This window comes from Platichthys flesus, chromosome 5 (assembly GCF_949316205.1).
Source record: "Platichthys flesus chromosome 5, fPlaFle2.1, whole genome shotgun sequence".
In the NCBI taxonomy this organism is placed as follows: Eukaryota; Metazoa; Chordata; class Actinopteri; order Pleuronectiformes; family Pleuronectidae; genus Platichthys; species Platichthys flesus.
In genome coordinates, this window is record NC_084949.1 from 15,243,918 (window position 1) to 15,257,685 (window position 13,768).

Consider the following 13,768-nt stretch of genomic DNA (forward strand, 5'->3'; position numbering starts at 1 on the left):
AGTCACCAAATTACGAAGGTAGTTTTATTTCATCAGGGACAATTTCAAACAGCTATAGCATCACTTGATTTGACTAATTTTCAACATTTCACAAAAAAGGTTTTCCACCAGTTTCCTCCACCTTCACCAGCAGGAACGAACACAGTCGTGAGGACTTGGAGCTCAAAGCACACGAACTTTGATCCGGAGTTGAAAGCCTGTCACCCTGCGTGTACGACCCGCTGTTGATCAGATATTTAATGAGTTGGCAAACCCACAACAGTAGTAAAAGTCCCCACTTTGGGGCTACAGGTATACAGTGTCCACAAACCTAACAGATTGGTTTATATAGCATTCATTATCATCTTACTGTCCATTGAAATGAACCAAATTAAGCTTGACACGTAACAAAAATTAGCCTCGCCCTCCACCGACGTCGCTGAGGGTCCGGACTCAGGGCAAGTTGCGTTAATGAAGTCTCTTCGGGCGTCAGTCGCTCAGCTTGAGCGGCGCCCTCTCTTGCACAAGTCAGTTTCTAAGCCCACAGGTTAACATGAATATTGATGCAGTGGATTGAGGAGATGGGAATATCTGCGTAAAGAGACGACTGCTTTGGCAAAGAGGTCAGACAGAGAAGTGTGCTAGTGAATGATTTGTGTTACTCGTTACGATGTTAAAAGACGTTGATGCTGTTTTTCTTGCTTTGCAATCTGTGTGTATCTGTGTGGATTTGGCAGACCCTGTGAGCTCTCTGTCTCTCTCTTTGTGCGCGGGGCGGCTCAGGGTTGACTCTGGATGTGTCGACGCAGCTCCTGAGCCTTGTCCCTCAGGTCGGGCCTGCTGTCGGTCTGCAGCGTGGACAGGGAGCGCTGCAGCTGCTCCCGGCTCTTCACAGACACACAGTCCCACTGCTCACTCTCTGGTCACAGGAATATTTCATCAGAGACACGTCAGTGACCTCTGATATATACACAGTCCTTGTGGAAACATTATGTATGTTTGCATCTAACAAGATAGTAATACATTCATATACGGATACTGAACATAAACTAAAACCAAACTCTTTTTTTATCTCAACAGTTCACCATCAGACATTCATTGCAATAAGTTTACCTCCAGTTCTCTTTACGATTAGATCCACAACTGACAAGGCCTCGGTCCTCACAGACGAGTAACTTTTGTTTTCTGGATAGGAAAAGAAATACAAACATGGTGATGAAACACATAGCTATAAGGAGTATAATGCTAAATACTTTGAGATTGTGAGGCCAGTACCTAATGGGTACGTGAGACCAGCACTCGTCTCTGTGAGGATCTGGGACAGTGTGTTAAAGTCTTCACTGCCTTTCTCCAGCAGCAGTAACCTACAGGAAAAAAACATTGACAGCAAATCTCCTCAAATAATCTTGAGATAAAAAATGTGAGCAGGAATCTATCAGCTTTAATATTTAAAAGACCCTCAGGGTTCATTTAAGAAATTAAACTATAGGAGAATAGTTGATAAGGAATTGTTTGTCTGTTCTTACCCCTGGAAGTACGACTTCATGGACTGGAGAACGGCCAGCTGCACTTTCCAAGTGCTTTGCTTGAGCTTATCACACATTAGACTGCAAACGTCCACCTGGAAACGAGCTACACACACACACACACACACAATTCACATTAGTTTGGGCGTTGCATCTCAAGATCTCAAGAGTATTTATTTACATATTTTGTTTGTTTTCTGAATCAAAGTTGTAATATTTGGTTATATTTGTGTTTTTGTTTTACATATGTTATGTAAAACAAAAACATGTTCATGGTCGGCCTGTATAATAATTTACTCTCAAATATCAACATTGGCCGAGCTCTGAACTGTCAGTGGCCTGGCGAATGTTTGACAGTGAAAAGGATGGTAGGTTTACAATGATGGAGTCACCTCTGTCTAATAAGGAAATGGCAGAAATCATTCTTTGGTTGAGTCTCTGACTGACTGAGTTAGGACACTCCAGATTTCAAATGATGTGTCAACTAGTGTACAGCTTTGAAAAGTGTAATTTATTGGTTTTTGTCACATTTTAATACTAAAGTTTACCCTGAGTCTGTGGGTTCCTGGGCCACGTCTTTCCCAGAGTCTCGAAAGCACAGAGCAACACTTCAGTCTGCAGCTCTTTCTCCTTCACATCTCTATCATCATCCTCAATTGACCTCTTGGACGCTCCCCCACTCTCCGGGCAGCTCTGTTTGGTATGAAGAACACAGACTGAGCACAAGCTCAACACCCAGTAACGCATTTAAATATGGCACCATAACAACAACCAGGCCGTATGAAACGAGAAGATGGGATTGAACCTTCTTGATAAGAGGGAGCAGGATGTCGGCCATGTCACTGAATCGGTCCTCCTGGCTGCTGTGGAGCACGTCCCCCGCACAACGCAAAGCGGCCATTTTGTAAACCAGACTCTCTTTGCGGCATTCCTTCATCACAACCTCCAGCATCTCAGGGACTGTGGGCTGACCTGGCCAAGGCTTCTTCAGCTCCGCACTAAAACCCACAGTAAGAATAGAAACAGTATTAAACACAGAAATGGAAAATGTTGCCCTTCACGCAAAACTGACAATTACTGGAAAAACGTATCTCACCTGCATTTGCTCACGACTGATCCGATGGCTTTCAACAGCTCCTCCTGCAACAAAATAAAAAACATCTGCATTATCACAAATATCAGTCGATCTTTATGATTCGATCCTGAATGAACAGTCCTTACCTTGCCGGCCCAGGTGCGCCCTGATAGGCCCTGCATTAAAGCGGTTAACACCAAACCGAGGTGTGGCGCCACCAATGAGCCCATCTGTTCCTTGGCGACGGTTGCCATGGCAGCAGCACCCTGCGCCTTCATCTTCCAGGACTGGGACTGCAGAGCCTTCTGTGTGATGGTGATCAGCTCCGTCATGTAGAGTCGGATGCCTCCGAAGCTTCCTGGATTCAAAGGACAAAACGTCAGGTTATCATAATAACAATTCTGTTATCCTACTTAATCCTTTTTACTTTCATTTTGTAATTAAATAATTACCAAAAATGTTGTTTTCAAGCTGCGTGCATGTATTATACTGAAGATTTCTCACCTGGGACGTTCTCCTGCCACACCTCCCCCCACAGTGTGGCGTCATGGCTCTCTCCTTTCTCCTCATCAGGACCTGGAGCCTGATGCATCCCCAAGAAAGCTAAAGGCAGGGCCACTACTGCATGTGCCTTCAGCACATCTGGACTGTAGTGGCTGATGGCATGCACGATCAACACACACGAGGACTTGTACACTGGCTCTGTGAGTAAAAGAGAGAGTTGTTGAACCAGTAAGAAAACAGGAGAGCAAAGTTGCATGGTTCTGTGCAGAAACTCCTTATCATTGTCCATTTTCTTCTGTCTCACCTTCTTTCTCCAAGTACCAGGTGTTGAGTTTCAGTAGTAGTTTCTCCACACTGCTGTCTTTAGCTGTCTGATGGGGCAATCGGATATAAAAACAATGCTTTGTGAGCTACTCTGAGAACAACATATGTTGTTTATATTAAGATTGCTCATCACACTTACCCTGACTAAGTGTCCCAAAGCAAAAGCAAATGCTTTCTGCACCACAGTGCTTCTGTCATGGACACTATTCAGCAGGGCACTCATCAGTTTACCTGGAAGCACCAAAGACTTGCCTGTTAGTAGTTCCTTGGCTCCAAAACTGAATAAACGAAATGAACAGATGAAAATTTGAGCTGTACCTGAATAAGGGCTGAGGTCCTGAGGGCACTGCACCGACAGTGAAACAATCACACTAGCACAGCCACCCTACGAAAAGTAGGCAAACATTGGCATGTGGACTGGGAACACTACATCTTTACTTATTTTAGAGAGGAAAGTCAAGTCAGCCAGCACGTTAAAAACAACAGGGGTTGATCAAAAGTGCTTTATAAACATGGCGAAGGAAAAACCAGGATGGATGTAGAAGATATCTATAGGAAGATGTGAAGAAGTTTCCTTTAAAGCATCAACATATGAATGAAAGATTAAAGGCGTGTGTTTTACCTTGGTGCCTAAGCCAATTGCACTCTTCAGCAGCTCACAGAGCCTCGGAACCAGCTCCCCCAGCACAGAAACATCAAGGTGTTGCAGACACTGTGCACAACAACACACAAGGTACAGAATCATCAGGCTTTAAAGCAGAAACATCAACAATCTAAGATACTGTGGTCAGAAAACCAAAAGGCAAGAAATGTATAAATGGAGAGACAACAAGGATCATGACTTTTTCTTTTTACCATGTTAATGGTCTCCATCATTGGGGAGGACTTGGCAGCACTTAGTCTGGCAGCATCCATGGCGCTCTGGAAAGACCAAATAAACATAATTCATAACAATGTTCAATCTAATCTGTGATAGACTCTTTGGATGAAGATGCGGTGCATGTCTGAGGTTACCTTCTCCTGCTCGGTGGCTCGGAGGCTGAGGTAGTTGAGGACCTGAGGCTCCAGGGTGCTGAGGGCCTCCAGTAGGGCTGGGATGAGTCGGGAAGCGTGAGGCTTTAGTCTGGCACCGGCCGTCTTACTGATCTTCACCAGGGTCTGGATACTGGGAGGTTAAGAGAGGATAAGAGAGTCAACGCTGTGGCACCAAATCACAACCAGGTATTGTAGCAACATTCAAACGTGATTCGTAATTTCAAGTTGTCTGGTGATTCTGATTAACTCCTCCAAACCAGAGGAATAATTTTCAATCAGAAAAAAGATTCTACTTTTGTAGGATAAGGATCATATGCAAGTATCCTGTAACTTACAAGGGATCTGGGGACATTTAGCTGGGGTGGACAGACAAACGGGGAGTTTCTGAACTTTTCTGGTCCCTTACTATACTAATCCCTTCTGTGTTTTGTATTCCTATGACAAACAGCATCTGTTACCTCGACATAATCAATTTCAAAGTGACATGGTAAAAGGGGGGAGGGAGTCGTTACCTGAGTGCGCGGACCTCAGACACATTGCTAACGATGCCCTTTTCCAGCAGAGTAGGTAACAGCACTGCCACAGTTCTCTGGGCTGCAGCGCCTGTGGACTCACACATACGAGTACACACCTGGACACAACAGAAAGAGGGTTCAAGGGACAGGCACTTGGATATCCACATGTAAACACAAACAAATAGAAACATAAATGAAAAGGCCAGACTGAAAACTTACTGACCTTACTGAGTGTTTTCAGTGTCAGGTCTGCAGCCTTCCTAACAGATTCCTGAAATGTAAACATGACACAGTAAGAATCTCAAACTGGAACCAATGATCACCGGTTCTCCGCATATCAAAACAACATTTATCCAGATATTTTCTACCCACCTTAATGTCATCGAGGACTCTAAACAGCACCTCCCACATTTCTGCAAGATGATCGACGAGGTCTTCAGCTTGGCGCCCACGAACCAGGTCATTCAGGGCCAGACAGCTGGTGGAAAAGAAATCAACTCATCAAATATATATATATATTACATTACATAATTATAATGGTATAAAAGCATTGAGAGTGTGATCGGTTACTGTACCTGGATTCACGTATTCTCCAGGTGTTACTGGTCAAGTTGGAAATGACATCTTGCAGGATCTCCTTAAGATACTTATCCACCTAAGACACACCCGAACATACATGCACATTCAGTAAGTATTCAGTGTGATCACTCCTGAACATGTTACTCTTTACATGCGAGTTAAATCATTTGTGTTTAAGTTCATTTGTTCCTATTAACTCTGCCAAGCAGGTTATGTTTTCACCCGTGTCCCTTTGCTGAGTCAGTAAGATTACACAGAAAGTAGTCAATGGATTTCCATGAAACCTGGTGGAAGGATGGGAACTTGGGCCAAGAGACAAACCATTGAATTTTAGGGGAAGGTTTGACCTTTTTGACCTTTTAACAATTTCCAAGAGAATAAGGTATCCTCATGGGGACAATATATGACACTTAGGGGATTGATATCTATTAATGTATGTCATTTGGATCAGATTGATTGAATTAAAGGGGATTGTTGGGCCTTTGCTGAGGTACATGCTCCACTAAGATCTAGTTCTGTACAGTTATCAACTCTCACCAGGGTCTTATCAGTGACCAAGGCATCCCAGATACTGGTCATGGCCTGACGAATGCTCAGGTTGGGATCGAACTGGTAGCGGTACAGACGAGGCACAAGCTGGGGCAGGAATGGAGCCAGCTGCTCCCCGGCCTTGGCAGCAATAATGTGAAAGCCAAAAGCTGCTCCCTGAAAAGGGGGAGAGGAGAAAAGAGGTCAGCTGGGAGGAAAGAGTACAGAACACACATGTACTGGGATGAGAAAGGGGATGAACACGATACCTTCCGGGAGTTCCACATGGCGTGGTGATTCGCCAAGTTCATGAACTTGTAAACGAGATCTGGTTGGTTCAGGTCGCTGGCCAATGAGCAGAGCTCCTTGTATGTGGTCAGGTTGTGGCTGCGAGGAAAATCAAAGCACGAGAAAAAGGTTCATTTCTGCACAATGGTCATGAACCAAACAAATACATGAGTAAATATCAAAATCAAAAGTTGAGGTGATATATGACATACCCATCAGGTGTTTTCCCCAAACCTTCTCCTTGGAAAACCTCGGTGTCTTCTGCGACAGCATGTTTGACTCTGTTTGCAAACATAAACAAGCATTTTAGATAATGTTCACACAAATGATCTACACTTAATCTTCTTCCACACAGAAATGTTAAAACAGTGTCCTATGAGTCTCTGTCTCACTCGTGTTACATTACTTCCAACTTTGCTCAGCTAACCACTCACCTTTTACCAGTCATGAGTGTTTCCACCAGTGTGGATACCAGTTCATGCTGGTCGTCCTCTCCTCCCATCTCATAGACCAATCCAAGTCCTTTAGACGCTACATCCTGGCTCAGCTCTAGAGAAAAGACGAATAAGAGAGGGATGGATGGATGAAGAATTTATAGGGACAGACAGCCACTGGCTGTTGTAAGTTGGATTGCAGATCAGACGGTGCTGTTGTCTTACCATCGGGATCTGAGAGAACAGAGATGAATGCCACCTGAATCTCCTTCAAATGAGACTGTGGAAGTGGAGGAGGAGTTTTTTTTAATGACAACATAAATTATTTGACATTGTTAGATTTTTCAGTCAGGTCGGGTAGGAATCCTTTTCAAGCAGCTACAAAGCTAGGCTTTTTTCTGTGGATATCATAAGAGAACTGTTATATTACTTCGTACAGAGCGGAGTCTGCACTGGAAGCCGCCTCACAGTGGAGGTCTCTCTTGGAGAAATCAAGATCTTACAGTTGGTCCATGACAAATGTAACCCACTTGATGTAGACATTCTGTCAGAGGAGAAACATTTGCCCAAGTTTGATGACAAAGTTTAAACTTAAAAAAAGCTCATAGCTGCAATAAATAAAAGGTAATAGGTTATGAGCAGGTGTTTTTACACACGTGACCAATCAGATGAAATCCAAACTGTTCCAAAACCATTTAATGGTGGATGTCTAAAAATATAGGGACATCAACAACTATGGTTAAATATATGTTTTAATCTCTGACATTATCAAATGAAAACAGCAAGACGTGGGATGAAAAGGCCTTTTGCATCTCACAAGACAAAACCAAGAGTTTCCAAATTTGAAAGGCTATAACTATTAAGATAGTTATTACTGCTCACAGGAACAGATAGTGTTTGGTTGAAAATTCACCCACCGTGATTTCCTTGTGTTGGCTGAGTTTCTTGACCAGGGAGAGCAGCCAGATGCAGGCTGCCTGCCGGACATGGGGGTTCTGGCTGGGGATGTACTTGGCCAGGATGGAGTTGAGGACCCAAGGAACCATATCATTGGTTTTAATGTCTATGAGGGGAAGAGATACATTTAAATAATGTTGGACTAAACTTAGTATTTGTGTTTTTGAAGGACTATCAGATGCAAAAATAAATCACATATCCAATATCTGATTACTAACAATACAGAACTTGACAGAAAAAAAACAGAATTGACTAAATCAGATCAGTCAAGAGCTAGTACTTTCAAACAATATCTAGAATGGGAAAAGCTGTAATACATCCATTATGTCGACTCAGGAGTCCTTAGTCTAACCTTGTTGTCACACCGGAACAGGATCCATTACTTGTTGTGTTTCACATTTGCAGCACATTTGCACAGTGACACCAGATACCAACTAACAGTGCCAATCTTCTATGGAATATGTTTGTTTACATGTCATTGTCAGAAATTCCCAACATCTCAGACTTGGAATTAGAACCCAAATGCTTATGTAAATTTTCTTTCAACTCGGTGTAAAATGAGGGGATTGCCATAATTAGATGTACTGACTGTGTGGTGGGCTGTACTGGTCTTCAGTGCAGGTCCATTGGTCTCTGGCAGCTCCCGAGCTGGTGCCGATTGCAGCACTGGTAATGGCCTCTCCAACTGTGAACTGAAGCTCCACCTGTTTGGCCTAAAGTGGAAAAAGAAGTCGCAGATATGCTTTCAAACACATTTTACGTTTTTACATTGTGTTTTAAAAGCCCTGTGCTGCTACTGTGTCTGCTACTGTCCGTCAGTACGGTTTCTTTACCTCCACAGAGTCCATGAGTCCCTGCAGCAGCTTCTTCTGATGAGGGAAGTCTCCATCTCCCACTGGGAGGTAACCTAAGGTCTGGATCGATCGCTCCTTCATCTGTTCATGCATATGTGAACAAGGTAGACAAACAAGACAACAAACAGGATGTGAGATACCAAACCATTTAGCAAAAGATATGGTAAAACAAATATGAATACAATACAGAAACATTGTGCACCGACTGCTGATGGTGGAAATATCACAATAGCAACCTCCTTCAGTGGCGTCGTTACCTTTGTGCTCTCCTTGCCAGAGGGGATACGAGCCAGAAGGTTTTCCACAGTGGAGAGTTTGGTGAAGCCCTCACCCTCTGCAGGGATCAGCAGGGAGCCATTCCGGCCAATTTCTCCAATGGCTGTACAGGCTGCGACTGTCAGTAAAGCACTACTGCTGTCCAGGTAGGAACCTGAAGGGACACACACAAACAATGGAGAACATGAACTCACAGACAGAAATAATTTACTTTAATTTAAGTAAAAAGTATTCTTTGCTTGTTAAAGGATGGAGATATTAAGAATAACATTTTACTTTACTCCAACAGCTATAAATAAACCGTAAATTTCAGGAAACTGTTGCACGATGATTACACACCAACTGTTTTTGTAGCCATGGAAACAAGCGCATCGTCTTCCTGGGAGGAGAAGTTCATTTTCTGCTCCATGTTGTCTGTGGAGTCACCAGAGGAGATGGCTTTCTTCTTGCTCATGTACCTTCCAACCATGTAGCCGAGAGCCAAGATGGCACCGTGCTGAGTCTCAGGACTCTGTTGTTCAACAAAATGAGTAAGCATTGATACATGGTGCAATAGACAGATTTAAAATAGACAAACCATCTGGTGTTTCAAGAAGCCAATGTTGCATACGTGGTTGTCTTTGGTGATTTTGAGCAGGTTCTGCACAGCTGTCTGCAGCTCGTTGCCGATCATGGTGGAAACCACCACAGCGTAAAGCTGAGCTGCGAGCTCCCTCATGTCCTCCTTATTTGTGTTCATCATACTCTGGAGAAGAAAACATATGTTGCTGCAACAATTACGTTCATGGTTCTACAATATCGCTGAGGGATCGGACTAAATTTTATACAGTGGTGATGTACGCCTCACTAAATCCATTCCACATCTAAATAAACAACATACTCACTTTAATCCAGTCAATTTTATCAACAAATCTGGGAGCCAGCTTCTCTGGGCAGACTGACACCACCTCCAGTAGACAGTACATAACTGGGATTCCTGTTGGGTGATTAATGATGAGGTGGATTTATTAAATATCCTATTATAAACACCTTATCGTTCCTTTAAGTGGACACACTGATAAATCAACAACACGGCCAAGTTTCATCATGAATACATTGAAGTTACAGTCTCAGTGGGAAAAAAACTATTAAATACATTCAAGGCACAATGTGTAAGACTTCACCTTCTCTTTTCAGCAGTTACATTTCTACCAGACAGATGTAACCTGGTAAGCCAATCAACTTTTCCAAATAGGGATATTTTATATGTTTTGATCTCACACTTCTGCAATAAAAACATTTCACTGCTTTAAGAAGCTCATAATGACTGTTGAGCAATGTCCTCAAGAAGTCCCAGCTCATTTCTCTCACCTCCAACAGCAGAAAGTAGCTGCTGCAGCAGTTCAATGTAGACATGGACGGGATTTGCCTCAGATCCCTTTGACACTGACTGCTGAGGCTCAGAGGACAGCAGTGAGTGGATGTAGCGGCCGATGGCCGGGGCATCATCCTGCATGTCTGTCAGGCGTGTGGACATGGGCCTGGCCCCGGCACTGTGGGCTAAACACATCCTCAGGTAGAGCACGATCTGGGGAGAAAAAAAGGCAGGTGCTTGCTGCAGAAAAATCCACTTCTTCACTGATACATCGTGAATTTTCAGAGTTACGAATGTCCCATCATATTTACCTCCCCAAATGCAGAGGGGTTGAAAGGAATTGTGGAGGTTCCAACAATGTACTTAGCTGGGGTCTTGATCCTCTGAGCTGCCTGAAAGTGACATATTCAAAAAGATAGAAGACAGATTATTTACCTTTAGCTAAATTGTCCACTTTGTAATCTAAACGGCAAAGAACAAAATAGATAAATGCTCACCTTCTCCTGGACGTGGGCCACCATGTCAGGAAAGGAGGGCATGGGCTTATGTCCCTCCTTCTCTGAGCTTTTGGTAGGAAAAGCCCTCAGCACCTTCTGGGCCTCTCCAGCCACCTCCTCCCTCCTAGACACAGAAAAACATAAACGGATAAGAAATACTTTTTCGTGTGTTAGTGTGTGAGTTGAGCGATGTTAAGCCAACATATGGGGTAAACGTTGGCTCTTTTGAACTCTGCTCTCTAAGCAAAGTTGATGTGCAACAGTAATGGTCGTCCATGTGGAACACAGTGGTCACTGAGCAGTACGACAGCCCGTCTCCGTATATTTGCCAGCAGTATATGGATTAAACAACTCACTTAAATGCAGATGGTGTATTCCTTTTGCGATTTATTCACCATTATGTAGATGATTTCTGAATTGTCAAACTTACAGGTCTCCAGCAGCCAGCAGCAGCAGATACCTCGATTGCACATGATCAGGAGCAAACACTGTGCTGGCAAACTTCATGGCCACTTGGCGAACTTGCACCTCCGGCTGCACAGACAGAATAATTAATAATCAATAGTTAATTTTTGCCTCATGTCTGGTTGGTAAACTCAACATTGATGTTTGCGAGTTTCATTTTTTCTCCACCCACCTTGTTGATGTATGCAGCAACCAGGGCCTCCATCAGATTCAGCAGTGCCCCCTGTAGGTTAGCATAAGCTCCAACCATCATGGACAAAGCTTCCTGAATGGCAAGACGGACATCGGCCTCCTCCTACAGTAGATAACACAGTATATGGTTATATAAATATCTTTTAGCACTGATTTTCCTATGATGAATTTGCTGTATGGAGTTTTCAATGTGATTCTTCAAAGATAGTTCACTGACCTTGCACATGGACTCAAAGAACTGCTGTACGAGTGCAATATCCTTCGTGAACAGCTGTGGCATGCGGCTAGAAGAGAGGAGATCAAAAGTACAATATTTTATATTTCTAGAATCCCACACAAAACTGGTCATGGAAAAAGGAAATAATTAATAAATCATACCTTGCCAGCTTTCCAACAGCAGAGTAGGCAACACATAGAAGCTTAGGATCCTGCAAGGAACAAATGTTGTTCAGTGGCAATAAATCAAACTAAAGTGTACAAACATGCAGATTAAATGCAAGTTGTTATTTGTCATCTTACCTCCTTGTATTCGTTGATGAGCTTAGTAAGACCATTAAGCAGCATAAGCCCCAAAGGTTTATTAGTGTCAGGGCACCTGGAAAATTTTGCAAAAACTTTTTCAAAATGTAAAAACACAGTTACTTTGTCATCGTACTAAATGTATCTTGAATGTATCAAGACAAAGGAAAGGTAAACTTTTCTTACACCGTGCAAATGTGATGGACAAACTGCAGGGTGAGAGACAGCAGTTTGTTGTTGGTGTTAGCTCCAAACAGACCATCATACACCACCTGTGGAGGAGAGGGAACCAATGAGAATGATCGTACCATACATAGACGCAGATTTAATGTGACACATCTGCAAATTCAGAAAACACAACCGTAGCCACAACCACGCATAAACATCGTACCTGGATATTAGCTGGAAAGCATTCTGCGGCTAAGCGTGACCGCAGAAGATGTGGCAGGATCTTCAATTTGACTCTTGTGCTCACTGGCTCATGCTTCAACTCCTGCTTAAGATTGCCACCCTAGTGCACATAGGATTCAGGACACACACACACCATTGTTATTTACACTTTTTTTTTTAAGGTTAAGTTTGAAAATTAATCACTAGTGACTTAACAAACCTTTGTTTTAAGAGGGACATCCCCTAGATACACCTTGTACATCTTGTTGATAATTAGAGGATTGTTCCAATCGATGATACTGGAACAAAACAAAACAAGTGCATAAGATGGCTGCCAAATAAGTACATAAAGCATCCCCAAACAAACTATTTTATTATATGAACTCATCTACCTCTGTTTGCTCTTCAGCTCCAGATCAGCTGCAGTAGCAACACCGTGTCGCGTGTCGCTGGATGCCACCACCAGGAGAACCACTGTCTCCACCTCAGGGACTTGCTTTGCTTCGATAAATTTCACTATCCCCAGCTTACACTGTTAAAGCAAATGAACATAGAGACGGTCAGAAGCTGACAAGGAAGAAAAACACAACACACTGTGCATGACATATATACATATATACTCAAATCGTGATGTAGCCATTCAAATATAAGGGCTCGGACACAAAGCTCTGAGTCAAGGTTCATCCAGCAATCAAACACAAAAAAACGGTTATTGTACCTGCTCTAGTTGCTCAGCGCTCCACTGGGCCTCCCCAATCACCCTCTTGGCAGCATAGACACTCATCCCTGGGGGAGGCTGGGGGAGACCCTGGCCACTCACAGCCACTGTCCCATCTGCAGAACCCCCCTGCGCGGAGGAGGGTGCTGGGCGAGTTGGGGATTCATTCAGCACAAACCTAAAGAGAACCAATAACGACAATGCATCAAAGGAAACATCTGTACACTTTTACTGGAATTTAAAACCAGACCATTCTGAGCCCCTTGATCAAACATGACCAAACACACACACACACACACAGGAACTCACCCATAAGGCATCAGTAAAACATCCAACATAAACTCTAGCAGCAGCTGCATCGTCTTTGGCCGCTCAGACAAGTTAAATGGAGCTGCAATCTTGGAGGCAGGATACTTCATGTGGTAAAGAGTCGGGATCAGCAGGTGCATCAGGCTAAGAACGAGAGCAGGAAACTGAATACATCAAGCAAACAAAAACTCAAGTGTATCTGGAAAAACACACTCCTTGTGCATCCTATTGTATGTAAGTGTGTTTCCCCTCACCTGTCCTGTTGTGGCTGTGGCTTGCCTTCCATAGCAGTGAGGAGGGTGGGGGCCAGCTCGCACTGTTTCCCCACCTCCAGGCGTGGGTAGCCCAGTTTGATGTATATGATGGTGAAATTCTACAAAACCCAATAATGAATCACAATAACCAGCCAAGTTAAACAAAGAGTCAAAACAATCTAGTATCAATGGCATG

The 13,768-nt window shown here is 43.4% G+C and overlaps 1 protein-coding gene across 1 annotated transcript in view; it reads right to left on the reverse strand.

Annotated features, from left to right (window-relative positions):
- Positions 1-10: 10 nt before the first annotated feature.
- The window catches only part of ecpas (Ecm29 proteasome adaptor and scaffold), a 15,036-nt gene continuing 1,278 nt past the window's right edge, over positions 11-13,768 (reverse strand). The window contains 46 exon segments of the mRNA XM_062387787.1: positions 11-898; positions 1,093-1,164; positions 1,255-1,343; positions 1,506-1,611; positions 2,054-2,198; positions 2,311-2,503; positions 2,602-2,645; positions 2,727-2,938; positions 3,085-3,282; positions 3,389-3,455; positions 3,548-3,639; positions 3,727-3,793; positions 4,031-4,120; positions 4,264-4,329; positions 4,423-4,573; positions 4,956-5,074; positions 5,182-5,229; positions 5,331-5,436; positions 5,534-5,613; positions 6,075-6,242; positions 6,335-6,452; positions 6,566-6,634; positions 6,788-6,902; positions 7,013-7,067; positions 7,705-7,850; positions 8,334-8,457; positions 8,578-8,679; positions 8,856-9,028; positions 9,214-9,385; positions 9,485-9,619; positions 9,759-9,850; positions 10,225-10,441; positions 10,540-10,620; positions 10,726-10,849; positions 11,156-11,259; positions 11,363-11,485; positions 11,600-11,666; positions 11,761-11,810; positions 11,902-11,977; positions 12,088-12,173; positions 12,293-12,412; positions 12,512-12,590; positions 12,684-12,823; positions 13,010-13,187; positions 13,319-13,462; positions 13,573-13,751. Coding sequence (XP_062243771.1) covers positions 759-898; positions 1,093-1,164; positions 1,255-1,343; positions 1,506-1,611; positions 2,054-2,198; positions 2,311-2,503; positions 2,602-2,645; positions 2,727-2,938; positions 3,085-3,282; positions 3,389-3,455; positions 3,548-3,639; positions 3,727-3,793; positions 4,031-4,120; positions 4,264-4,329; positions 4,423-4,573; positions 4,956-5,074; positions 5,182-5,229; positions 5,331-5,436; positions 5,534-5,613; positions 6,075-6,242; positions 6,335-6,452; positions 6,566-6,634; positions 6,788-6,902; positions 7,013-7,067; positions 7,705-7,850; positions 8,334-8,457; positions 8,578-8,679; positions 8,856-9,028; positions 9,214-9,385; positions 9,485-9,619; positions 9,759-9,850; positions 10,225-10,441; positions 10,540-10,620; positions 10,726-10,849; positions 11,156-11,259; positions 11,363-11,485; positions 11,600-11,666; positions 11,761-11,810; positions 11,902-11,977; positions 12,088-12,173; positions 12,293-12,412; positions 12,512-12,590; positions 12,684-12,823; positions 13,010-13,187; positions 13,319-13,462; positions 13,573-13,751 — 5,322 coding nt within the window. The 3' untranslated portion in view covers positions 11-758.